This window comes from Trematomus bernacchii, unplaced genomic scaffold (genome assembly GCF_902827165.1).
Source record: "Trematomus bernacchii unplaced genomic scaffold, fTreBer1.1, whole genome shotgun sequence".
Taxonomy (NCBI): Eukaryota; Metazoa; Chordata; class Actinopteri; order Perciformes; family Nototheniidae; genus Trematomus; species Trematomus bernacchii.
Genome location: NW_022987477.1, coordinates 9,124,141 through 9,151,746, shown reverse-complemented (window position 1 = coordinate 9,151,746; position 27,606 = coordinate 9,124,141). Strand labels below are relative to the sequence as shown.

Sequence of the window (27,606 nt, the reverse complement as noted above, 5' to 3'; positions counted from 1 at the left end):
GATATATATATATATATATCATACTGTATCTGTTGTAAGCTTTTTTCTTTTTTTTTGAAGACTTGTCATTAGTAGGTAAATGTATATTTTTAAGAGCAAGTATTAATTTTAATTTCTGTTATTTCAAGATTTGTCATGGTTTTCAGATTTAATAGAACAGTATTTAATTTACATTTAGACTACATTAACATAAAAAAGGGCAACACTAGTGAAACTTTTATCAACATTATTTTTACAAACATATATAAATATTTAATTATATGACACCTTTGCTGTTTATGCTCCTGATAAGGCTTTTCATAATCGCGTTTTACTCGTGCTTTTATTTTGAAGCCTGAATCTCCGAATAGGAAGTGCTATTATTGTGGTGAATTCGAAGCCACTTCCGCCGCTCTATCTGCGCGTGATGATGTTACGCACAGTGACGCTCGTGAACTCGGACAGGCGCACCGAGGAGGAATAAACGGAGGAGAGAGATAACGGTTCCGCTGAATTAAAAAGGTTCCCCGACAAACAGCGCGGCTTCACGCCGGGCAGCAGGTGCTAAAGAGCGGCGGACAGAGCGAGGACTAACCGCAGGAAGGTGGACTGTTCTCCCGTAAACCCGTCTTCACCTCCCAGGTTGGTATTCTGCAAGGAAGCTATACAATTTGGTATGCTGGGGTTGTCTTTATCTGGCAGCTCGATATCGCTACATGGAAAACGCGGCATGTTGCACTAAAACAAAACACAATAAATGACTAAATAAAATAAATCTATTGTGTTTGGGAGTGAAACTAAAGTGGTGAGGTGTTTACTGACACATATAAAGGTGGACATCGAACGTCACTGAGGCTAATCAGCTTTGGGGGGGCAGACACTGACAATGTAAAGCAGCAGCCGAATCAATACAAATCCATGCTGATCTATTCAATGGAGATTATAGCTCTTTCGCATGATGAACATCCCAGTGGACACACACTATTTGAACTCTGGTCTTAGCTTGATGCTTATTGGTGGATACTGATATTCACTCTTTTGTTTTTAATGTCTAATATGTTTTTCCACAGTGAGATGCAGTTTCTACTCGGAACTGACCTGGAGTCAAATCATTACAATACTGTTGTCAATCTGGTGTCAAATGCCCCCAAAAAGATTTGATATGACACACCAAACATTAAGGGATTTCAATAATTTGATTTGAAAACATATGGATTTTGTTTCAATTCTTCTCAACATGACTTAAAAATGAATGGGGAAATACACAAAGTGCCCAACATTTTGAAAGATATTTTTTCAAATGGAATTTGAGGGCTCAGTTTAATCCTTTAAAAAAAAGAAAATGCCAGCCTATAAGTATTTAACTATCTTCACTTTGAGTTGGTGAAAATAAAGAATAATCTGTGCAGTAACGTGCAACTAGATAACTCTTCCGATGCCATGTCTTCAACAACATGGCATCTCAAAACTCTTTTGAAGTAATTCTTCCATAACCCCAAACATATTCCTATAGACAAAATAAATAGTCTCAGTGCTATCATTTGTAGCTATTAACCTGATTAACAGATCTATAGGAGGAAAAAAACAGACTCGAAAAATATTTCAATAATGTAATTAAATCGTCTTTATGGACAGCATTGGAGCCTGATATATTTTTGAAGACACTGAATAGAGACTGCTTTTATTTTAATGTGTCATGGTTGTGAATTACTCCATGCCTACCGACAGATTGAGTTCTATTTCTCAGAGCAGTTTACTTATGGTTCATTTATCATTTGAGTGAGCTCTTGTCATTCTGATTTCACTGCTTGTTTTGTATGTGTGTATGTAGATGCGGGGTCTCTCCATCCATGGCCTCCTCCAGGTGACCTCCAGTGACCTCAGTCCCTCCTGACTGCAGCTTTAAACCCTGATCCAGGAGCAGACTTCTGCAGGGTAGGACCAGTTAGACACACATACTGTAAGAGATTATTGCAGAAGAATGTCTTTCTGTACTGGCTACACTAATGCCTTTATAAATGTACTCAAAATGTCCTTTTTCTTTTTAAATGTGTTGATTTTCTATGATATTGTTCTTTTAGTGACAGATATGGTGGCTGACAGGTGCAATAGATTACGAACAAAGTGGTTGATTAAAATTCTGTCTGATCAATAGTTTCAAATAACCAATTTGGCTCTAATAGTCAACCAATATATCTGTACGGTGGCTGACATGCGCAAATGCACTTTATTGGCCCAAAACACTTTTATTAGGAAAGCCTCACTGCAGCTAGAGGAACTATGCAATTATGAATAAACGAAAAAATTCTGCAAATGAAAAAATGCTGCAAATACAAAACGCTGGAAGAAAGCCCAAACCACATTAATTTCAAATATATTAACAAAACACTTATGATTATGAACAGACAAACTCTGTGAGAGTGACAGTTGGGGATTATACCGATTGCATAGTTTCTGAATCCACAGCACGTTTCTCCTATTGAAAATGTTTTGGGCCGTTGTAGCGTGTTCGCACCTGTCAGAAAATTGACAGAATTTTGATCAATCGCTGTCTTGATAATCTATTACACTTTTCAGTAATTATCAAGCAACATTTTTTTTTATCTGAATCCCGCTTCTCAAATGTGACACTATTCATACACTGTTCTATTTGTCATATACAGCCATTTTCAAGATGTATTCATTTTATTCCTATATGATTTGATACAGTCCAAAAACAACTCTGTCTCTAAACAGAACAAGGTAGAGTGCTTGAACTTACATTTGTAGTAGCTGGTCATCCTTATACAATAATAATAAAACATGCTTCCTGGTGTTTATATATAGTCAGTGATCAAAGCAAGTGGACAGTGAATAAAGAAAAACAGGATTCTGGATGCACAATAAATTGTCATCCTTATCATACAGGAACACATTACTGTATATAACAGTCCTGACTGAATCTCAGGTATAGATGCTGTGATTACAACAAATTAGCAGTTCTGCTCCACACTCCATGCCTGTGGATGTAAGTTAAATGTAGCTTTCCTATATTTAGAGCATTGGCCTCGATAAAAGTGAATGCTCAGATCTTGTGCTCATTTAGGCCACGGATGCACACAAAAACACACATGTGCAATGTACAGGCATTTATTATTTATATGCGCCAGTTACACAATGTTGCTTTAATGACAGCTCAATATTTCTTGTTTCTAAATTAAACAAGAATAAAAAGAAATATAGAGGCATAAATGAAAGCCTCACCTTTTGAATGTTCATGTAATTTGTTACAGCAAGTCAGTTCAACTAATTATATTCAGAATGAGGCTCACAAGAACAGGCAGATTGCATTTTTGTGTGACTTTTTGGGCCGTTTCAAGAGCGCATTCTAAGCAGCAGTGAATCAGCTTTTACAAAATGTATTGACAACAAATACATTATTGCTATCGTCTGTCTGTGAAAGGGTGTCTGGATGCAAATATTTTGCTTATCATTGCAATAACCTGTGTATACCATTATGTTACATTAATAATATGTTGACCTTGGTTTTATTGCTTTAGCTGATTGATTGGTCCATGGCCATCTATCCCATAGTTGCTGAGATATCTTCGTCTAGACCCGAGACATGGACCAAACAACAGACGGCCATTGATATCCCTTGCTTTTTTTAAAATAAAGGGATTCCTGAAATATATTTTTTCAGTATGGCTTAATCATCAAATAATGAAAACCATGAAATAAATATAGTCTTTGGTTTTTAAATACAGTTGAACAAAATTGTGTTTAAATCTATTGTTTAAATGTTTATTTAGAAATAAGGTCAGAAGAAAAACCAGGACATGTTTTGTCAAACCAACAGACCAAAACCACAGAGCAGAACCACTATCACATGACAAAATACTTGAGTAATTAAATTACAAATGGTTGTGAAATCAGTTGAACGCTTCCAAAGCTGATTTTCCCTTTTTTAAATTGACTCCATAATATTATGCTTGTTTGGATTGGTGTCAAGCATAGCTGCGATACTATCTGCATGTCTGCATCTATCAAATAATGCTGGGAACCCTATTATTCCTCTTTGGCCTGGCTAATGGCCACTCATCCATTCACCCATCCATCTGTGCACCTATTTGTTATTGCATTTTCTCCCCTCCTTCCTCCAACATCTCTCCCTCTTTCTCATCCTCTTGTTAGAGCTGCTGAATTATTTATCACCAGACAGTGGGCTCTGCTGCTGAACCAGAAGGAGATGGAGAGCTAGAGAGAGAGTAAAAAAGATGGCGAGAGAAAGGGTAGTATGGAGGTGTCCGACGCCGCTGGAAGCCGTGAGTCAGCAGGGAGCGAAAACCCCAGTGTGGGGGAAGATACAGAGTTTATAGATAGCTTTAGGGGATACGACTGGAGACAGTGGCGTCAAATGCCCCCGGTGTGTTTGTGAACGTGTGTGTGCATGTATCGATTTAGCAGAGAAGGTCATGGAGCCGAGAGGAGATTAGCAAACTAGACTCAGAGCACGGCAGCAGAGCTAACGCCTCCTCTGAATAGCAGCTATAGACAAAAAAAAAGGAGACAAGGCGAAGGACGAGAGGAGCTGCTTCACTATGGGGGAGAGCTATATGTACCAGCGACTCCCTTACACCAGAGGAAAGGAGGAGGGGGAGGATGAGGACGAAGAGGAGAGTGCCGGGAGGATTAGAGAGAGTGTCGGGGGACAAATGGTAAATACGAAAGTTCTGGTAGGACATGCCATGATCCTTCTTCGCTCTGTAAATACAGTATGTTTTTCTGTGCTAGTGTGCGTCAGTGAGATAAAGAGGTGTGTGTTAGAATTCAAGTGTGATTGTGATCATGTGTGTATTGATCGTGATTGTAGGGCTTGCAACTGGACTATACTTTAGTTCAGCTGTCCACAGCCAGGGCCCTGTTCCTCAAATGCTGCTAAACCAGTTCAGGCTAACATGTTTTATCCGCATCATCATCATTCTTTGTATGTTCTTTTAAAGCTGTTTGATTTGGTAATCCTGAAGGGGGTTATCTTGAGTTAAAGGCTAAATGAGCAGAGAGTTCAAACCAGGATCAGGGTTAGTTTAATTGGGTTAGTGCTGATCATGTGATGGCAATTGAGATGTTTTTGTAGGGAAACATCCCAGCATGCACTGCAGCATCATGTTAGTGGACACAAGTTTCATTTGATATGTATTCCTGAATTGTAAAATATGTCATTGTATTCTTAATGATCTTTATTAAATAGGTTGTCCATCAGAGAACTATGACTATGTCCTTCTCTGTACATATCTCTCTTAAAATTCAAATAATGCCATTTTAAAATTGACCATAAAAGTTTGATTATGCTTTAGATTTGAGTATTGATATCATTAACAATCATGACATTCTAGATCCACGAAAGTAGGGACACATTGACAGCTTTAAATAATTGATTGGACATTTAATTATTTCTGATAAATTCCTCCCATGATAAATATTGTATGACATCATGTTTGGATCCAGATTCGTGGAAAAAAAATTGGACTCAAAGGAATTGACAAAAAAATAAGAATTCAAGGGAAAGATTAGCATAAAGGTTGGAAACAGGGAAGAGCACCAGCACCTCTAAATGTCAAAAAATAACATGTTTAGGCACACAATCCATGTGTATTCAACACTGGCTTTCTGTCAATGCATATTGAAATGTGTGTGTGCAGATGCAGAGTGAGGAGGGGACAGAGTGGCTGCTGGAGCTGCTGACAGACGTGCAGCTGCAGCAGTACTTCCTGCGGATCCGCGATGAGCTCAACGTCACACGAATCTCCCACTTCGACTATGTCAAGAACGAAGACCTGGAGAAGATCGGCATGGGACGCCCCGGTACTTCCTATTATCACCTGTTCCCAGACGCAATAGAAGTCTTTAGAGGGAAAACAATCTCAATCTGAATTTTTTTTTTTGTGATTGTGTCGTTTTAGGTCAGCGGAGGCTTTGGGAGGCAGTCAAGAGGAGAAGAGCTCTCTATAAACGCAAGTCCTGGATGAGCAAGGTGCAGTACCACTGTCCTGCAAACACACACATAAAACCATACTCATACACATTTCTGCTAGAAGTTGCAAGTTTCTCACAAATTTACTAAACGCTATTATTGCACACACACAGTCTTGGACTTTGGAACATTTAATGTCTATCTCTTAAACCCGTATGTCCGAACACTAGCTGCAGCTTAATGACAAATATATTAGTTACTTTACTACATTTTAGATAGATTTCTTGTATTAGATAACTGATTTTCAGGGCTGAAATAATGCTCACATGTTTGCAGGATGACTGTGTACATCTGAAGTGACTACAATTACTATTTTGTGTCTGGTTTTTTGACATTTTAAGTAGGTTTTTACTGGAACATGTAATTCCTTGGATTGGTGTGTAGATGCATAATTAAATCAAATCAAAAATATTTCTCTGTATGAGACATACATACAATTAAACCCCTCATCGGTTTCTTTTTCTGTGCTTGTAGGTGTTCCCTGTTAAACGACCTGACACGGACCCCCAGCAACCCCTCCCTCAGGGGGCATCGTCCAGTTCGACTTCATCCAATAGTGAGCCAGCAGCCTCGCTCACCTGCCTGATCAGAGAGTCGGAGCTGCAGCTGTTTGAGCGGCTGGGAGACGGCACGTTTGGGGTGGTGCGGAGAGGAGAGTGGACTGGACCCAACGGCAGAGTGGTGAGACAGAATAGTGTAAAAACAGGAGGAAGGAAAAGCATAACATGCTGTAGTGTGTGCAAAATGTATGACATTTAAGCTCATCTTGGCTGATTCTGGTTATCTTCTTCCCAGAGGTGGGAAGTAGTGGAGTACAAATACTTCATTATTGTACTTATGGTATCATTACTTTACTCCACAACTTATTTTTCTGACGACTTTTTACTTTTACTTCTTACATTTTTAACACAAATACCTCTACATTACATTTTCAAAACTGGCTCGTTACTTTAGTTTTAATCTGCATTTAGTGGCGGGATCATTATTATTTAGAGTCATTGCGTGCCTATTGATTTTAACACAATCCATGTATCCATAATTTCCTGGTCTTCTCTAAAGAAGAGCGACCAATGAAAACGTTGTCATTTTGCCGTTGTTCAGCATCGAAACAGTCATTAGCTAACAATGACATTATTGTTCTATTAATATAAAGGGAGGTCAGGTACTCTTTAAAACAGTTGGTAGTTATGGGTACTTTTTACTTAAAGGGGACCTATCATGCAAAATGCACTTTTGTACGTCTTTTATACATGAATATGTGTCCCCGGTGTTCCAGGGAACTCACCAAGTGTCAGAAAACACAACCCTCTCTATTTTCCTCCATACCCAAATCTCTAAAAAAGGGGCTGCAACGGATCTGATCAAAACTGATCCAGATTTGAACACTGTCCTGACGTCAGGACGCTGGCGCTACCGCTATTGGGCCAACTCCACCAATCAGGAGGAGACAGCCACGGCCATTGCCGTTCGAAAGCGCTGGAGACGCTGTAGTACATATGCCAGGCCTGTAGATGGTGCTGTTCTCACAGAATCAGCCCTTGCAAAAACAGAGCTAACATTTTTCAAATTGAGCGAAATGAGGCATGGATAAAATGCATGATCTGTTTGGTATTTTGAAAAACAAAAAGTATAAATATGCCTTATATAGGTATGGTCCTACCTTTATATATACAGTCTATGGGTCCTACACTATATTATTCAAATATAGCATGATAGGTCCACTTTAAGTACATTTCGAAGCCCATACTTCTTTACTTTTACTTCAGTAAATAAGTTTAGTCAGTACTTCTACTTTTACCAGAGTATTTTTAAACACGAGTATCTGTACTTCTACTTGAGTAAAGGATGTGTGTACTTTTGCCATCTCTGCTTCTTCCACAAAACTGGCCCAAATGCAACATTTTGAAATACAGCAGTTTATTCTCTTTGTTGTTCGGCTGACATTGTCTCTCACTCTCTGTGTTTCTAGTTGTCAGTGGCAGTGAAGTGTCTGAAGGCCAGTGTGTTGGACTCTGATGGTCTGGACGATTTCATCAGAGAGGTGAACGCCATGCATTCACTGAGCCATCAGAACCTCATCCGGCTGTACGGCATCGTCCTTACGCAGCCCATGAAGATGGTAAAACACACACTCTTACTCAAAAATGCTAAAGTAGACACCCAAATCACAAATCAGATGTGTAAACAATTATGAGCAGAGTGTTTTTTTTCCAAAATAATGTCTGTGCTTGTGTGCAGGTGGCTGAGCTGGCCCCTCTGGGTTCTCTGTTGGATCGCCTCAGGAAGCGTCAGGGTCACATCCTCATCTCCTCTCTGTGCAACTACGCTGTACAGGTCAGTTTAACACCAAAGAAAAAAACATTAGGGGAAGTGATAAACCCTCAATTTCATTGGGAATGTTACAGTGTCTAGAGATAAATGTAAAATGCACTGAAAATATTGTAGGACAACTTATGTGTCTCTATTGTTATTTAAGGTCATGCAGCAAAAGTTGTGTTGTAAAACATCAGTTTTTTATTTCTTCATTCATTTGGATGAACACATAAAAACTCAAACGAGAGAAAAAGTTAAGAAAATAAGTGCCGTCAGAAATATTCTAATAACTAATACCACACTGCAGTTTAAGTCCTGCATTCAAACACTTTACTTGAAATATGTAACTATTAGCAGACATTTTAATCAAAATTAAAAGTAGTCATAATATATTTTCTTTTATTGTTTAACTATAATTTATGATAAAGATATTCTAGGTTGTGCTGATATTAACTTATTTGTATACTGTTTTATATCTCCAGCAGTGCAAACAATATAAGATCATAATACTGTATGTTTGTTGTGTGTTTGTAACCTGTGTGTTTGTAACCTGAAAAGAAAGTACAATATTTCCCTCAGAGATACAGTCAGGTAGAATAATAAAGATAAATGAAATGGAAATACCCAAGTGAAGTAAAATCACTTCAAATGTTTACGTATGATAGTACTTTAGTTACATTCCACCAGTGTCTCTTTGTGTCTGTGTGGATGTTAGGTGGCGTGCGGCATGGCCTACCTGGAGCAGAGACGTTTCCTCCACAGAGACCTGGCCGCCCGCAACGTTCTGCTGTCCACCAATGAAATCGTAAAGATTGGTGACTTTGGCCTGATGAGAGCTCTGCCAACACACACTGACCATTACATCATGGAGGAGGGCCACAAAATCCCTTTCCCATGGTGAGAAGAGCGTCCCGATCGCACTTCATTATTTGTCGTTATGTATTTTTTATATCCAGGCTCAAGTGATTGAAAGATTTTATGGGGTTTTATCCATAGTTTTCTTTCTCTCTTACATTTTCTGTGTCTGTGGTATTCTATATTTTTCCTTGTCTCTCTCTAGGTGTGCTCCAGAGTCTCTGAAGTCTCGTAGTTTCTCTCATTCGTCTGATACCTGGATGTTTGGGGTCACTCTGTGGGAGATGTTCACCCATGGACAGGAGCCGTGGCTGGGCCTTAATGGGAGCCAGGTGCATGCATATGCACACTCACATAACTTAACATGTTGGATACAAAACTATTTTTGCATGTGCTGTTTCTGAAAAAGCTTAACCCCCAAAAACTATGTTAGCTTCTTGCAGTTTCTAAAATTGCCCACACAATAAAGATACTATAGCTTTCTGTTAATTATGTGTCTGCTTGCAGATTCTCCACAAGGTGGACATGGATGCTGAGAGGCTCTGTAAACCAGATGACTGTCCTCAGGACATTTACAATGTAATGCTGCAGTGCTGGAGCCCCAAACCTGAGGACAGACCCACCTTCATCGCCCTCAGAGACTTCCTGCTGGAGGTAATACAGGATTTATTTGTCAAAATTAGCTTTTTAAGCCCTTTGCACCACCTGATAATGTAAACCATAAGAGAGGAAACTCGTACATGGTACTCAAACTGATCTTAGGTGCATTCAGAAAGGTGGTTATATGTGCAAACTAAGCATAGAGGGAGATTATTACTCAGATCCTTAAAAATACGTAAAATGCTCTGTTACTTATAAAGGAACAGAGCATTTTTAAGCAAGAAGTACTTTAGGTTTAAAAAGTACCTTTTTTAATGAACAGAATGGCCACTGTCATTGTAATGCTTCTATCTGTATAATACCTTATATTATCATATTCTTATTACCATACCATGTATCTGTGTAGTTCATAATCTGTTGTGGTTGACGTATATCCTCTACAAAAATGTTTCCAATACATCTTAATAATATAATCAATTATCGTTTATATTTATGTTGGAGCTATTATTAGTTACAAAACTTTATATTACTATTTGGCAAATTATCTCTAAACAACATATCATTTAAAGATTCCTCTAAATTGTTTCTGTTATAAAGTAATGAATAACTAAATAAGTACATATACATTGAGAGGAGTAAAATGTACAATATTTCTCTCTAAAATGTGTAGTGGTAGAAGTATAAAGTAGCTCAAAATAAACTGAGTCTTTTTTTTTTTAAATGCAAACATTTTATTTGTAAGTGAAAGCCTAAACCAGAGTATTTTTATTTGCAGTTTGACAAGAATCAGTCAGCTCGCTTTACCAGAACAAATACATAGGCTTTTCAGCTATTAAGCATGTCCTATCACTTGTATTATTTGTTGTGGTTTGCAGATGAGAGGTTGGCTTAGTAGCTGACATTATTATACTAAATTACTTTAATCTATTTACACCACATTACTTTTTACAGTACCTCTAATGAGTTGTATATATTTCAAAGTTAGAGTTAATTTGTCTAATCAGAATCAGAATCAAGTTTATGGCCAGGTACAGTTACACATACAAGGCATTGCCTTTGGTATCTGGTGGTGCGAACATAAACAATCTAAGAAAATAAGTTGCAATAGTAGGTAAAAAACGAAAGGTATAAGGATAATAAAAAAAACAAGTATTTTTAAGAAACAATTTAGCATAAAAAAAAGAATACTAAAGACAAGTATTTACACCAAATTTAAATATACAAAGAACATTAAAAGCTTAAAGAATGTTATTTCATCTCATATTTACACTAAATGTGTTTCTTTAGCTCCAAAAGTAGTTGGAAACCAAAGTGATGCAGCGGACAAATAAAGGACAATAGAAGAAAAGCAAGTGGAAACAAATAAATCACCATTTAAAAAGAATGACAGGACATGTTTGTATCTTATGATCCTGCTGATGACAGTAACAAATCATCAGACTTTTGTAGCTCTTTTTCCTCTAACTGTAAGTGTGTGTGTGTTCCGCAGACAATGCCGACAGATATGAAAGCGCTCCAGGACTTTGAGGAGGAAGACAAGCTCCAAATTAAAATGAACGATGTCATCACCATGATAGAGGGAAGGTCAGTGTGTTATAATTCACATGGCTGTACCTTCAAGAATGTCATTTAATTCTCATTAGCAGATCAGTATTTTAACACAATTACTGGTTTGGAAAGTCATGCTTATGTGTGTCAGTGCGTATTGGAATGAAGGTTATTACTCCAAGTCTACAAATGCACCTTTTGTTGATATTGAATTCCTTGCTTTATTGAGCATTTATGTAATGCTGTGCAGTTAATGGCTCATTTTATAAAATATACTGTGTGGGTATTGATGCCCAAATCAAAACCCACAAGTAAACAATTATTATTGATTTGCCGTCATTTACATTCATGTGACTTAGACAATCCGCTCCACACAGGAAAGTCCCATTATTTTGAATGACATTGTATATGAGGACTCAGATTCCAGTCATGTGGTAAACAGAAAATACCTCCTTATTATGTCCTTATATGTGTTTTCAGGGCAGAGCATTACTGGTGGAGAGGACAGAACAGGGGCACGCTGCGTATCGGTCAGTTTCCTCGTCACGTGGTGACATCAGTCGCCGGTACGTCCGTCCACGACATCAGCAAACCGCTCAAACACTCCTTCATCCACACGGGGCACGGAGACACGGACCCTCACAGGAGCTGGGGACATGCAGACCGCATAGACAGGTTAATAATACACACATATTAACTTAAGTTGCATCCACACACAATATGAAATAATACAATAAATTAATAGATTAATGGTTTTATTTAGGGTTCAACACTAGTAGAAAAACAATCTGGTTATATAAATGTTTCAAAGGGTTGAATGGCAATATTTTGCGAGAAAAACGTAATAAAAATGTTTTTTTATATTAAATAGCATGTTAGGTCATGTAAGTCACCAATGGTTTCTTTGTTATTCCTTTATTCATCATTTTACCCTCCTCGACCTATATTGAACTACTCATCTAGATCATGAAAAACATTTTTAATTGATAGAGTGGACAATATTGAACTACAAACAGTTATCACTAAATGCTATGCTATGCTAAGCTCGAACCATGTGTATGTGATTCTGTAGAACTGCTATCATTGCCGTCTCCACTGGAGTGCAGCATTGCGTCAGTTTACCAACAGATGATGTACTTGTTAAGCTTTTATAGGAACATGCTTGAAATTCAGAACAACTCACATCTGCTGCAATAATAGAAAAATAAAAAAACTCAAGCATTTTTACTGCCAGCAAAGTGTATCCACGAAAAAAGTACTTATTGGCTATAGTTTAAATAAAGGACAGCTGAAAAGAAATAACATGTTCAGTTAAAAATGTTTGTCTTATAAACTAATATTGAATTAATTTGCAGCCACAGGTTTATTCCATTAAATCTGATTGACGTCTCTTCTCTCTTTCAGTCTGTATTTGGGGAACCCCATGGACCCTCCTGACGTCCTTGGAATGGACTCGGGCATCGCAAGGCCGACCAAACTCCCCAACCGTGCAAAGAGTACATTTATCCAAACCTTTTTAACATAACATTTAGTGGCACGTTAAGTACACATACTCAAGTACATTTAATCAAGTGCTGTGCTTTACTATGCATTAGATGTGGTATATTCAATGTTGTATGCAACTCTATTTATTTATATTCTTTAAGAAAAATCCATGTATGTCCACATTTGGTCACTTAAGGCCATTACGTGTATCTATATAGGTTGAGAAACATCTCCTACATCTAATTATTAAAGCTTATTTTGGATAAGCCTTAAAATATATTGTCAAAAAGCGCATGAAACGTTGACTTGGAAGATATACATGGATATCACACAAAAGTGACGTTACAAACATGTGATTATATTATAGAATATGATGCAGTGATGTAGATTAAACTGCCCACCAGAATATACAGAGGTAAAAAGAGTAAATGAAATGCAAGAAATACATTAATGCATCAGTAATGTTACTCCTCAATGTTACTTTTGATACTTTTTGGAGGTTTTGAGCATTAACTGGACTTTTATTAAGTGTTTTCTAACAGTATTTTTACATGTACTCCTTGTAACTAGCTTACAATGGTCCTACTGAACAAATATTACCTCATAATTCTTATTCATTTTAAGGCACTATGTGAATATACACTAATATCTAAAACTCTCTTTATCAGAGAAACCTCCTCCTCGTCCGCCTCAACCTGCTGTCCTGCTGAAGAGTAAGTGTTCCTCAGCAACTGTTTACAATCAAACATTTTTCATTTAAATACATCCTTGTGTTTCCTGACTGGTGCTTGAATGTGCATCCAGAGCCATTCTACGACTCTGTGATCGACGATTACAATGACGAAGAAGACACCAGCACTTCTTCTGGCCTGAGGAAGCTCGGAGTGTCCCTGGGGCTCAAGCTGAGACCGTGGGAGGGGTCCGGTGTGCGCTCGGCCAAAAGTGAAGTGTCGCTCATCGACTTCACTGATGACAGCTTCAGCTCCACCACGCCCTCGCCACTTGCTGATATGCGGCAGCCGGATGAGGACACCCTCAAGGTACTGTTAGTGAATGAAAGTAGTTAGGATGTGAAATATTTACATGTGATTCATTTTAAACCATAACAGTTTTCTAGCTTCTGGGTTTAATTCCAGTATTCGGCTGATTTAATATTGTGTTTTGTCCCCCTGGCCCTGCCCTCAAGAACCCACTCGGCCCATAGACTTAACAATGTGACGTAATAAATGTTTTAATCCCTTTTTATGGTTCAAGAAAGTTTCTACAATTATAAAACCTAAAAACTAAAGACTCATAGTTAGCAGGCAGATTACATATTCTTCATTTATGTTATTTTTTACGCCAGCACACATTACAGTATGCTAGTAAAATGCTAAAAGTCTGCAAGTTTGGATCTTAACACTTTTGACTTTGTTATTATGTTAACGTGTAGTCTTGTAATTGAGTTATTATATTTAGTGCTATAGCATATTGCAATCCTCAAATCGACGGACCTGTATAGATGCAGTTTGGATGGCGTTAAGATTCTATGATGCTGTAATTTACCTTCAATTGAACCTTGGTTCAAGTATTTTATGCCAAGCCTACATTGTGTCTTCACAAAGGATTTGGCATTTAATGGAACACAAATCAGAACGAAGACATCCTTGCAGTCTAAGTCGCTTAGACACTTGGTACACAGCCATTATGAACTTCACGGTTTCCTGTCAACAGTTTTAAAGACGTCTCTTTTAGAATAGTCGTCCTAGTGAAACATTTTTCACTGTAAAGTCAAGAGTGGTCACTGTGCAAAATAGAATGAACGCAGAGCAGTGGTGCTGTGTCCAGATTTCATAACAGTATCCATGCTTCCTACCTCCTACTGCTGGCGCCCTTTCACAGAATCGAAGGTTGATGGAAAAGAATGATTTGCATTTTTTAAAGCAGCACATACAGCACTTTTTCACATGTTTCCACAGCTGCAATCAAGGACGTGGAGAGGTTTTTATATTTTACACGCATAATTTCCCCTCTGATCTTGTGTATCCACTACTATTATTCCCTTTGGTTTCCAGTCCCACGCCATCCCACACAGAAAGCCATTGTGCTCCAGCAGTACATGATCTTAAAGTTTTGTCAAATACATAGACCTTCTCACACTATGTGATCACAGTTTTGTGTTCTCTAAAGGAAGTGTTCCAGCTTTTGACTAAGAAAAGTCTTGAATAAACTTTTGTCCTTGAGCCGAAGGCAGATACAGTGAAACAGATTTGCACTTATTGATTGGTTATGTGCACATTCGTAATTTAGTGGCTTACTTAGGGCTTCACAGTCATATTTCTGCTTAACTTTTAAGCATTTTTCCATCATCTCAACGAGTTTGGTTGTTCATTCTTTTTTGCTACATAAATATGTCACATATGTAATGTGCAGATTTTTTGTTGTAAATCTAAAACTTCTACAGCCATTGCTTCTTCCAGTCCTGCCCAGTTCTTTTGATGAGATATGATGTTTAAACCATACAAGTTCTAGGTGACAAATGTTGTTCGCCAAGGTTAATTCAACAACAATACTAGATTGTTCTTTTTTCTCGACATACAGTATGAAGCTGGCCACGACATACTATTGAGTCATTCTCTGTTCCAAGGTTGGCTTTTATAATGTATAACTTTCCCCTAGTTGGTTTATGAGAGTCTTTAGCACTGTCTATGACATTTTTCTCAGGTTCTGCAATGTCCCTCCTTCTCATACAGGATACTCCGTCCATCCTGGACTGGCCTCTCCCTCAACCATCTTATGACGAGGTGACTACCGAGCTCGAGGACCAATCAGAGGACCAGGAGGTGCGGTCTATTAACAAGGGATTCACTGAGGAGACCACGCCCACCGCCAGCATCAGTATGGTTGGCCGGAGCGAGTCGCAGTCTGCTGACCTCTTCCAAGAGTTACAGAGAGAGGTAGAGAAAGTAATGGACACATTGTTTCAGTTTTTGTGGACACAAACAGACACATGCTAATCTGTTTTTTGTGGGTGTAGGTGATGGTGAAGCTTCAGGTTCCCATGTCAACGGGCCGCTCTCTCCCCTCCTCCCCGCTCCCGATGACCCTGGCTCCTCCGAGCACCCACCGACAGATCTACCTGCCCCCTCCGTCCCCCACCTACGCTCCCTCCTGCCTGGATGACCGTCCCGTGCTGCCCCCTCGCAGCCCCGTCCCCCCGTTGCGTCCGTCCAAGCGCATCCCCTCTACCCACACCCCCCACCCCCAGGCTCGCCCCAGCTCCATCTCCATGGGTGACACGGAAGACAGACCTCCTCAGATCCCACCCAGAGACCACGCCTTCTCTCAGCCAGGCTCCCGCTCCTCCTCTCCACTCCCCCTGGTGCCCCCGCTGTCCTCCTACCCCATGGCCCTGCCCCCTCCCCCTATCTCAAGCTCCCCTCGCAGGGCATCAGGACTCCTGGGACCCCTTCTGTCCTCTAACTCCTCCCCGTCTCACTCCACATCACACTCCTCACGGCAGGCAGCTAGTGGTTCATCCTACTCATCCAGCTCCATACTGGATCCTCTTGCTTTTCGTGAGGGGCGTGGCCTCTCCTCACTGATTGACAGCTCCCAGAGCTCTGCTCCGGCTCCGTTGCCAGAGCGACCAGCTTTTCTGGAAAGGTGTGTTGCTGATATCAAACACTGTCCAACTAGCTTGTTTAGCCAATAAATGATCCTGGAACTAGCTCCATATAAACTATAATTGCTAATCTAGGGGGATTCGTTCTGAGTTCACTTAGGTTTGAATCTACACGCTGATTTTGAGCTTTTCATCATATTCTAATCTTCATAGGCAGAATGCCAGTTAATCCATAATGTATGAAATAAACAATATATTTGTAAAATACATATTTATGGATTATAAACATGTCTATAAATTGTTAATATACAATAATAAACAAGCAGTTTTTTATTATATAAATTAAAGTGCAGATACAGTACAGTACTGTAACCATGCCTTTCAAAAAATGTATCTATAATAACAAAAAAACTGTCACCATTTTGTGTTAGATATGGAGCAGCTAATATGGCGGCAGTCAAACCAATGATTCAACATCCCAGCGGAGCCAAACCAAACTCCTCCTACAACAACAACAATGGGCGAACTGCAGCTCCCAGCATGCTTCAGGAGCAGAGCGTCACACAGGTAAGAGAGAGGAAAATAAAATGCGCACATTAATTTTAAATGCCACATGCAGACAAATCAGTCAAATGAGTCACCCTCAACATGTTGGATTTAAAATTCCCTGATTCTTATTAATCAATTAGTCAAGCGCATTGCTACTTTGGCTTTAAAACGCTTTTAACCTAGTAACTCCTTTTGACCCACTATATAACAACTATATGGCCTCATTAAATATTAGACCATTAGCTAAAATACTTTCATCATAAATGGTTTGAAGTGGATCGAACATGAAGTGGATCGAACCCTAATAACACAGTCACAGCCATGCTTGATGTTGTAATCTCACTGTACCTTGCCCCAAGTGGAAACTCAATTGAAATGTAGACCACATAAGTCCTAACAGGAATTCTGATAATGTGAGGAAAGCAGGTCATCATTGACTTGTCTGAGACAACTTCACATCTGGCATACAGTAGGACTTATTGTAGAGTTATGTGTTTCCTCTTTGTAGAATCATGTTACCTTTCTGAAAAGGAGTTCAGAAGGAGGCATTAACCTAACCACTACCTGTGGTTTTTTCTTTAAACTTTAATCCTCCATTCATTATAACTTCATAACTTCGTATGGAGTCTACTGCTCAGAAAATAGAGCACATCGTCCATTACTGGATCAGAAGTTCCACCCCTGGCTCCTCAAGTCCACAAGTCCAAGGCTGCGGTCGAATTGTCAGTTTAGCTTAGGAACCTTCCTAACGGAGTGAAATGACCCGGAAGTACCTCAGTGGCAACCATGATAAGAGCCGTTCGAATTCTCTAGATCAGTTTTTCTCAAACTTTTCATACCAAGGACCACTTAACCTAAATGCAAAATCACATTGTTTTTCTAGAACAGATTATAAATCGCCTGAAAATGGTACAAACAAGTGGCATATCTGTGATGAAGGTGTTGCGCTGGGCTATATCATGCAATCGAAAGTGAAACTTAAGCTCGCTCCATTGTGGAGATATTTCCGCGAGAGTGCGGAAAACTTTTATTTATTTATTTATTTCAAATGCGAAATGTTACCAATATATTCACGGACCACACTTTGAGAAGCAGTGCTCTAGATGATAGGAAAGGAGGTTTGAAACTTCCTTTATAAACTCCTTTAGCTTAGGAAACACTGGATCTTACTTTACGAAAGGAAAAGAGAACATGCTGTCACACAATACCACGGTGAATGTTGACCTTCCTTTTCCTTTCGTAAAGGAAGGTCAACATTTACCGTGACAAAACATTCGGCCGTTCACGCCAAAGTGCTTTGTTTTAAACGTTCATCACTATAATAATCAAAAGGAGAAATATGAACGTTAGTTTTTACTGAAATGATCAAATAAAGTCAACATTTCACAGTGTTTACTGAGCTGTGTGGGGTTTGTTCAACTTTTAAAAACATGTTTAATGGTGATATACACAGTGATAGGTTAAGGACTAACACGTTTATAATAATTACATTTGTATTTATTTTAAGATCTTTTCATACAATCATACCTATTGGGATCATTTGTATTAATGTGGACCGGAGGGGGAGGGTGACAAGCATAAGTTTCACTTTCCTTTTTTATTTGAATTCCAACCTCGGTTATGATGATTATGTTTCTCTTTTGTCCACGTTCATAAAGCATAAAACAACACCATAAGAGCACGGTGCAAAGTATCTAGATGAGTTTACAGTAGTCCGCCATTCTTATTATACATCCATGTAGTCTGCTGTATAGAAAACTGTAGTTTTCCCGACAGCAGACGCACATTTATGACGTCCGATGTCGCATCATAAATATGTCCGATAGTGTAAGTGCAGTCGGATTCTCAAAGCACCGCAGTCTCTTCTCCTAAGTCCTTTTGAATTCTCCTATCCACTATCCCTTAACCCTGTGACGTTTCAAACAGAGGTCAAGGAATAGTGGATAGGAATAGACGATAGGAGCTGATTTTTTGACTATTCGACTGCAACCCCTGTGTCATTGGGCCCTAAAACGCTCCAGCAGACTTAGCCATCAGTGTCAGAGTGTATGTGAATAAATAATAGATATTAGATTGTGAGCAGTTTGGCACCTTGTACAGAAGACCTTTCATCAGTGTGTGAATGGGTAAATGTGGTGTAGCTTACAAAGAAAAAGGCTTTGGTAAAATGGTCTGATGACTATAAGGTCCGTTATTGACAGGTCCAAGGAGCAGTACACGGTGTCACGCTGGAAGAGTGTCAGGCAGCTCTGCAAAGTCACAACTGGAGCACCCCCCATGCAGTAAACATTTTAAAGGTACACTTGTGTTTTTAAAATACTTTGTTAACCTTGAAAGCTAAACTCCACCTGTAGAGTAGATGTTGTCACCAGGTACCCTAAAACTTAGTAATAAAATGTGGTGCAAAGCTAACAATTACATTTGCAATACATTTGTGAATCTTTATGTTTGCGTTTAATAATATTGACACTGATCTGACTCCATAAATCTAAGCAAATGTGACCGACAGTCATTTAGCTCACAAACCCATCTGACTCAGCGTGAGTTACACAACAGTTAGGTAAAATGAACATACATTAAACAAATGGTTATATGGACTTCCGTTAGTAAGAGAAAGCTCAAGGACATACATGATAGGAGGATGAATGGAACTGTATAAGAACTTGTTCAACTGTAACTCTCCTTTCTTTCTATGCTGAGAGAGAATGAGAATCATAGGACTGAAATGCATATAACACAGTGTGAATCAGAGACATCATTCAATACTCAAACAATAGCAGTCAATACCAAACAACTTGCCTGCCTGCCTGCCTGCCTACATTTCATGTTCTTGCTGTACGTATTGAAGGTGGAGCAGCTGTTTCGTCTTGGCCTGAGGTCGAGATCTGAGTGTGAGGAACTTCTGCAGCGCTGCCAGTGGAACCTGGAACAGGCCAGCACGCTCATGCTGGACACATACGGACCACATCGTAACAAGTACGTATGTGTGTAGTAGCTGTTTTATTCCCCTAATATGGACACTGACCAGCCACTTTATTAGCTACACCTTGCTATGATCTTTAACCAGTTTGGCCATTCTCCTCTGACCTCTGGCATCAACAAGGCATTTTCGCCCAGAGAACTGTCGCTCACTGGATATTTTCTCTTTCTCTGACCATTCTCTTTAAACCCTAGAGACGGTTGTGTGGGAAAATCCCACTAGATCAGCAGTTTCTGAAATACTCACACCAGCCCGTCTGGCACCAACAACCATGCCACGTTCAAAGTCACTTAAATCAACTTTCTTCCCCGTTCTGATGCTCTGTTTGAACTTCACCAGGTCGTGTTTACCATGTTTACATGCCTAAATGCCTTGAGTTGCCGTCATGTGATTGGCTGATTAGATATTTGCTATAACGAGCAGTTGAACAGGTGTACCTAATAAAGTGGCCACTGAGTGTATGTCTTTGTTTTTATTTTAAATATATTGCCAAGCTTGATTCAGCAATGGTTACACAATCCTAATTGATTTGCATCTCGTTTATTAAATAAATAGTTTGGAAGTTTGTGTAATACGCTCGTTCAATTTCTAATTGAGTGTTGGATAAAAATATAGAGATCACTTGTGCCTGTACTCAGCTTACTCAGTATTCAGCTCTGGTATGTGTGCAGACATGTTCTCCTCTCACTTTTGACAAAAAGTCAAATAAGCACCTTTCCTTGAATCCCAAACTAGTTATTATTTTAAATGTACCCACACAATTATTTGAACAAACATACATAACTTAAACGCTTCTCCCTGACTGCATACTTTTAATGAAGGTCGGGATGTTAGGGCTTGGTGAATATAGTAAGTGTTCAGGTCTTCCAAGCAGCCTTATCCAACCCTGTCTCCTAAAAATTACGTTCCCACAGAACTAAACTGCATTCTCAATTAAGTTCAGCTAGAAACTTTCTCCCACATTCCGTTTGTTTTGAACGTATCTCAAATACGTTTATTTTCTACATATCTTCTAGAAACATATTTTCTCCCACATTACGTTTGTTTTGAACGTATCTCAAATACGTTTACTTTCTACATATCTTTGCCATTTATTGTCTTGCTTATAATAATGATAATAGTCATGTATTAATGTAATTTTAGAGCAAACGTATTTTCGGGGTGGCGGCTCACTGTTGTTCAGTTTACCAAATCCGTTATTATGCTGGTTAATGGGTAAATAATCACAATATTGTTTGTAGTCGTTTCATACTGCATTCTCAATTACATTTAGCTAGAAACTTATTTTCTCCGCAACAAGTCCTCCAACCCATACGACCCAACCCGGTGGGTCGTATATTCACAAATAACCCTCTCTGGAAAATCCTAAATTGTAGGATAGTTTGGCCGTTAAAATGCTTTTTGATTCAATTTCTAGCGAGAAGTGCATATTGTTCTTTTAGAATCTACGTCCAGTGGATGTGTAGGAGCTATAGTTTGATAGATATTACGAAGATTATTTGAGGTCTTGCCAGGAGAACGTCAATATACTACGTCTTTCCCCCTATTCATTTCTATTGACCAGCGCCCATGTAAAGTTATCGTCAACCCTCACGGGGTGAAAACAGACTTTCCGGTCTCGAAGTTTTCATAGTAAAACCGGAAGTATTCCCCTCACTGTCAAATGATTTTACAGTGATATCTGCATTACTCATCAACTAAAAAACATCAGTTTATCCTTGTTAATTACACAACATTGATTGGTTTAAATTGTGTGCAATGCTTTTGTGTTTTTCCCCTTCGATTCGGAGAAACAAATAGTTTTTTCGGAGTTTAGGATGGCCGAAGACACTACACTACCCATAATCCTCAGCTATCGTTTGGAATACACCAGTCCCTTTGCTTGACAAACCCTGTGATTAGCCCCCTCTGTGATTGGATGTTGGAGTGGCAGTGCGCCAAGGTTACGCCGAGCGTCAATCAGCACTTTTAAATGGAACGAAGCCGCCACGGCAGACTATCCAAAACAGGATAGGCCACCTCCACCATTAAACTGTCATATTCTGCACATTTCTTATTCTATCTAAGAATTATATCTTATAAGAGTATAATTAATATGTATAATATCAGTTAAAATAAGTGCTTCAACATTAACATTGTAGGAAAGTTGATTGTCAAGTTCCAAAACAAACTATGCAATATATTAGACGTTAAGTACTTTGTCAGGCTTAATATTTATCTGTAGATACCCCCAAAGCTTTTTTCTTATTCAAAAGAAGACCTTAACCTAAAGTATTCTTTAATGTTTAAATAAAGCCTAATTAGTTTGTCTGTTCTGCACATCCTCCTATTAATATCTTTGGACGTCCTGCACTAAACTGATTTATTGTAGAGATCACTTACAGTATATTCTTGATATTTTCTATTCTATATTTCCATCATTGACCTTCTACTTTCCCCCAATTTTGTATGTACTCTTAATATTAAACATTTTCATAAAATATAACATATTCAACAAAACATGCAGCAAAGATTAGCAACAAAACCCTTACCTGCATTGCAATTACTCTAAACGTGTAATAACGTGCTTTAACCACTAGGTGGTGCGGGTTAAAAAACTGTCGAGTTTACAGGTGAATAATTAATAGTTGGTTGAAAGTTCTGATGTTCAATATTGTAAATAGTGAGATTTTCAAGTTTCTTATATTTATATAAATAGTTGGTTGAAAAAAACATATTTATAATAAATTGTTGGTGGAAAAAAAAAGGTATAATACTCAATTTGTATTTGTACACATCACATGAACCTTGGAATGTAATATGAAGTCATTATTCAGTCCTAACGTATCTCAGTCCCTGCTGTGGTGAAAGTATATGATAAACACCTATTTTACTCAATTTTTATTTTCCTTTTAGACATGAATTACACATTTATATACAGTGTAATTCATATATTTCACTACTTTTGTGAACCTAAGACTTTGGTAACACCAAACCGACAGAAAAGATGGTCTTAACATGACCCAGTGGTCTAGTTAATAAAAAATAATAATATCAAACATAATATTATTATTAACTTATTTGTAACATCTTCAGAAACTACCTTTCCAAGTCCTCAACAGTTGCCTGTATTTGGCTGTTACAGGTTTATACAAGTTCATGGCACAATGCATAAGCTTCAAATCGAGAGAGATTGGGCCTCACACCGGAAACTGTATTTTTACCGTTCTGTTTTAATTTCAAAATAAAGGTACACACAGCATACAATGCCATAATAACTTTTTCATTATTAGTGTAGGACACTTATGTATGTATAACATCTGAAGATGTGTAGTTTTATTCATGTTTTCACATAATCTTACAGGATATTGCTATATTATGTCACATGTTTTAGTTCTACACATTAACATCTGATTTGTAAAACATCACAGACAGAAAGGTATATCCGTCATTTAACGGTAAGCTATTGAAATTGTGATTCCATAGATGTGTCTCCCATCACCCAAAACCCCTGACTATTCTCTCAACTCAGTATTTACATTCTTTAATTCAAAGAAAATTAGTAATATCTTTAAAAACTACAAGTCCCTTTGTATCAGCTGTGCACCGTTATGTTGTAAATACAGCCTATTTACCAATTGGATCAAATATAAAAGTCATCCGAATTAGTATTGATACTGCAAGGAGACGTATTGTGTGAAAAGAAATGGAAGATGTTGTGTAATTGCTGATATATTTATGATCCACGTCACGTATTCAGTTTCGGCGGCATTTCTTCCAATTTGTCCAAAGGTCTTCTAATCAGGGCTCTATAAATAGAGAACTACGGCAGATGTGTCATTTTTAATGCAGCTAAAACCGTGTATTACTATGCCGTTATGTGATGACTTTCAAAGAGAAAAGCAAGCACACGCGGATTAAAGAACTTTTTTTTTAAATGTTTTTGGATTTCATATCGCATAAACACCATATCCCAACGTGCATTGCGGCTAAAACATCCAATCACCAAGCTTCAACGATAGCTGAGGATTATAGTAGTAGTTAGATGTTTTCGCCTGTCAAAACCTCTGAAAAAAGAAATGTGTCTCTCAGAATCGAAAGGCAAGGCAAGGCAAGGCAAGTTTATTTATATAGCACTTTTCTGTACGCGACAATTCAAAGTGCTTTACAAAACAAATTAAAATACTTTTTAGGAATAAATACAGTAAAAACACATTATATAATGGCATTTTACAACAGGCATTAAAAAGCAAAGATAATAAAATAATAAAAATAAACACCACAGGTATACAATACATGTTTAAAAGGCATACTCTAGTTCGAATATGAGCAGCTCAATTAAAAGCAGCGGCAAAGAGATATGTTTTTAGTCTCGATTTAAAAATAGTAAGCGTTTCTGCGGACGTGCATGATTTGGGTAGTTTGTTCCAGAGTGTCGGGGCATAATAGCTAAATGCTGCCTCTCCATGTTTTGTTGTTACTCTTGGAACCAATAGCAGACCCGTCCCAGAAGACCTGAGGCACCTTTATGGCTCGTAATTATGCAGGAGTTCAACAATGTACTTTGGTCCTAACCCATGTAATGATTTAAAAACTAGCAATAGTACTTTAAAATCAATTCTTTGGCCGACTGGAAGCCAATGTAAAGATTTCAAAGAAAGGGAAAAATCTATGGGAAAAACACAAAAGCATTGTACACAATTTAAACCAATCAATGTCGTGTAATTAAATTAAGGATAAACTGATGTTTTTTAGTTGATGAGTACAGCAGATTTCACTGTAAAATCATTTGACAGTGAGGGGAATACTTCTGGTTTTACTATGAAAACTTCGAGACCAGAAAGTCTGTTTTCACCCCGTGAGGGTTGACGATAACTTTACATGGGCGCAGGTGAATAGAAATGAATAGGGGGAAAGACGTAGTATATTGACGTTCTCCTGGCAAGACCTCAAATAATCTTCGTAATATCTATCAAACTATAGCTCCTACACATCCACTGGACGTAGATTCTAAAAGTACAATATGCACTTCTTGCTAGAAATCGAATCAAAAAGCATTTTAATGGCCAAACTATCCTACAATTTAGGATTTTCCAGAGAGGGTTATTTGTGAATATACGACCCACCGGAGCGTTTGCAATCAACGGGAGGGTCGAGGTCGAAAACTTTAAAACGTGATTATAGGTCGTAATAAGCTGCTTGAACAATCAACCTATTTGGTCGTATGAGTTGGAGGACTTGTTGCGGAGAAAATATGTTTCTAGCTAAACGTAATTGAGAATGCAGTATGACTACAAACAATATTGTGATTATTTACCCATTAACCAGCATAATAACGGATTTGGTAAACTGAACAGTGAGCCGCCACCCCGAAAATAAGTTTGCTCTAAAATTATATTAATACATTACTATTATCATTATAAGCAAGACAATAAATGGCAGAGATAAGTAGAATGTAAACATATTTGAGATACGTTCAAAACAAACATAATGTGGGAGAAAATACGTTTCTCGCTAAACGTAATTGAGAATGCAGTTTAGTTCTGTGGGAACGTAATTTTTAGGAGACAGGGTTGCCTTATCCTGTGAAATTATGAAAAAAAAGTGACCTCTTATAATTTACTAAACTATAAAATGAACAGAGGAATTAATTAAATCCTTACATAAATCCAGAAATGAGGCTTTTGCAGAGGTATCTCTAAACACTATAGTCTGGCATCTAGCGATAGAGTGGCCTTTTCAATAAATAATAAGATCGATTGTTAAATGCCGATTGTTTTACCCACCAGTGGTTGGTCAAATCCACCTATCTTTGTCAAAATTGTACCAAGTTTGGTCAGTGATGTTTGCTAATATCTAATGCTCAATATTGTTTGTACTCCACCAACACTTGAGGAAAATATTTGTCTCACTGAAGGATGCTAAATGCTTAAATGTGTCACCAGCCTGTCACTTACTGGAAATGTTGGGTGCTGAACAGGCAGCATTCAGCATCAGTTAACCTTTTTTCAGGATTTTCAACCCTGCACATATGACTTCCTCTCTGTCTTTATGTCTCACAGGAAGTGACAACAGGAGGGCGAACTGAGCGCTAATCACCCACTGACCGGCTCAGATGACTCACCATTCCAAGCATTTGAGACATAGTGATGCTTTTTAATGAATGGAGGTACATAAAGCCGTATATGTGCCTCACTTATTGTACTGTGAATACCTGCTATTACCTGTGTCATACACACGCATGCTCATTATTTGCTAACGGAGCAGCTTGTTGAATGAACTTTACTTGAACCATTGCTATCTATGCTTTTTGTTATTACTGTACCTGAATAATGAACGGTTGTGTTTTTTCTGGTAGCTACTGCAAACTTCTACTGCGTGTGTCTGCTGTGAATGAGTGAGTGTGTGCATTACATGCACACAAACACTGTATATGGCCATGCTTTCTGCTGTTAATAAAGCGATATAAAATCAGGGAACTGTTAGCTACTGATATAGTTGTATGTAAAGTCCTTATAAGATACTGTATTATGTATTGCACTTTACTAAGTGTTTCACACTAGCTGAAGACACAATAACTGCTGGTCAGACTAAGATATATCTTGTTTGTGAAGTGAATAAAATACGGATATGGACTATTAGCATATCAGGAATTATTATTGTATCATTTGAGTTGTAAACCAAGCTTTTTAGGCTTTTTAGAATCTTAGCTGGAACCCTCCTACAGTATAGGCAATACAATGCCTGAATCAGAAATGTGAAGCTACCTACCATCTCATTATGAACAAGTAAGATATTTAATCATTTTAAAATTGATGTTTAGTATTTCTTCCTATGAAAATTAATGCTGCATGATAATCATAAACTTACTGAAGCATTTAATTCAAATCAACTGAATACGTAGGCAACTGCTACTGTATGTATGAGTGTGTACTTGTGTGCCTAGTGTGTGTCTGTGCAGATATTGATCATAAATATGATCACTTACAAATTATGAGGAACAAAAAACAGATAGGAATGGATAACACATTTTCCATTATTACAGCTTTGCATGTCAGATGCTATAAATTACAGCCGGCTTTCTTCTTCAGACCAAATTAGGACAGTAAAAGTACATTATGGCAAAAATGTTAAAAACGCTTCTGTTTCTTTGTGTTTGGGTCTGTGTGTGTCAGACATCCTTCTCTTTTATGCTCAGCTGCCAGCTATTGCAGTGTTTTGGATTGATGTGATGTTGACAGCAATATGTTGTAACATTCGAGCAGCTTATTAATGAAATTACAAGTATGGCCTCCAACATTTTATAATAAAATGAAATGCGAGTTTTCAAATGTGTTTGTGTTCTTCGTTTATTTCCTTAACGTCATAAACAAACTGCTAAATGTAAGGAATCAGATTGGAATTTTTTTAATTGAATTTACATTTTTTTATTATAAGGCAGCTTGATGTGCTTTTTCTTTTTCATTTAATCGTTTATTGGCAGGGACAATGCACAGTGATGAACACTTAAAACATAAAAAATGTGTCAAGCGTAACAGTGCCAGATTTAGCTTTGAGCTCATTTCCATCCGCAGTCCCTCACATAAAACATTTAAGAAGTTTACATTTTACAAACATAGCAAAAACAAAATACATGATATGCAAAAAGAGCAAGAGCAGCATATACAAGTATTTACCACATGGCAGTACAATATAGCAGCT

At 38.1% G+C, this 27,606-nt stretch overlaps 1 protein-coding gene across 3 annotated transcripts; it reads left to right on the top strand.

The window, feature by feature from the left end:
* The first annotated feature begins 421 nt into the window (after positions 1-421).
* On the top strand, positions 422-27,240 carry tnk2a (tyrosine kinase, non-receptor, 2a). Of its 3 annotated transcripts, XM_034150657.1 has the most exons (22): positions 422-621; positions 1,811-1,914; positions 4,153-4,676; positions 5,661-5,823; positions 5,922-5,992; positions 6,467-6,673; positions 7,962-8,111; positions 8,231-8,326; positions 9,021-9,202; positions 9,366-9,492; positions 9,668-9,814; positions 11,250-11,344; positions 11,789-11,983; positions 12,713-12,804; positions 13,462-13,506; positions 13,598-13,833; positions 15,526-15,729; positions 15,810-16,438; positions 16,829-16,964; positions 19,148-19,243; positions 19,795-19,922; positions 25,968-27,240. In XM_034150657.1, exons 3-22 carry the CDS (start codon positions 4,560-4,562, stop codon positions 25,972-25,974), a joined length of 3,123 nt encoding a protein of 1,040 aa, XP_034006548.1. In that variant the 5' UTR covers positions 422-621; positions 1,811-1,914; positions 4,153-4,559; the 3' UTR covers positions 25,975-27,240. The 3 variants fall into 3 exon arrangements, with proteins under 3 accessions (XP_034006548.1, XP_034006556.1, XP_034006562.1); XM_034150665.1 differs by lacking the exon at positions 4,153-4,676; XM_034150671.1 differs by lacking the exon at positions 4,153-4,676 and having other exon boundaries at positions 1,811-1,939.
* Positions 27,241-27,606: the final 366 nt, after the last annotated feature.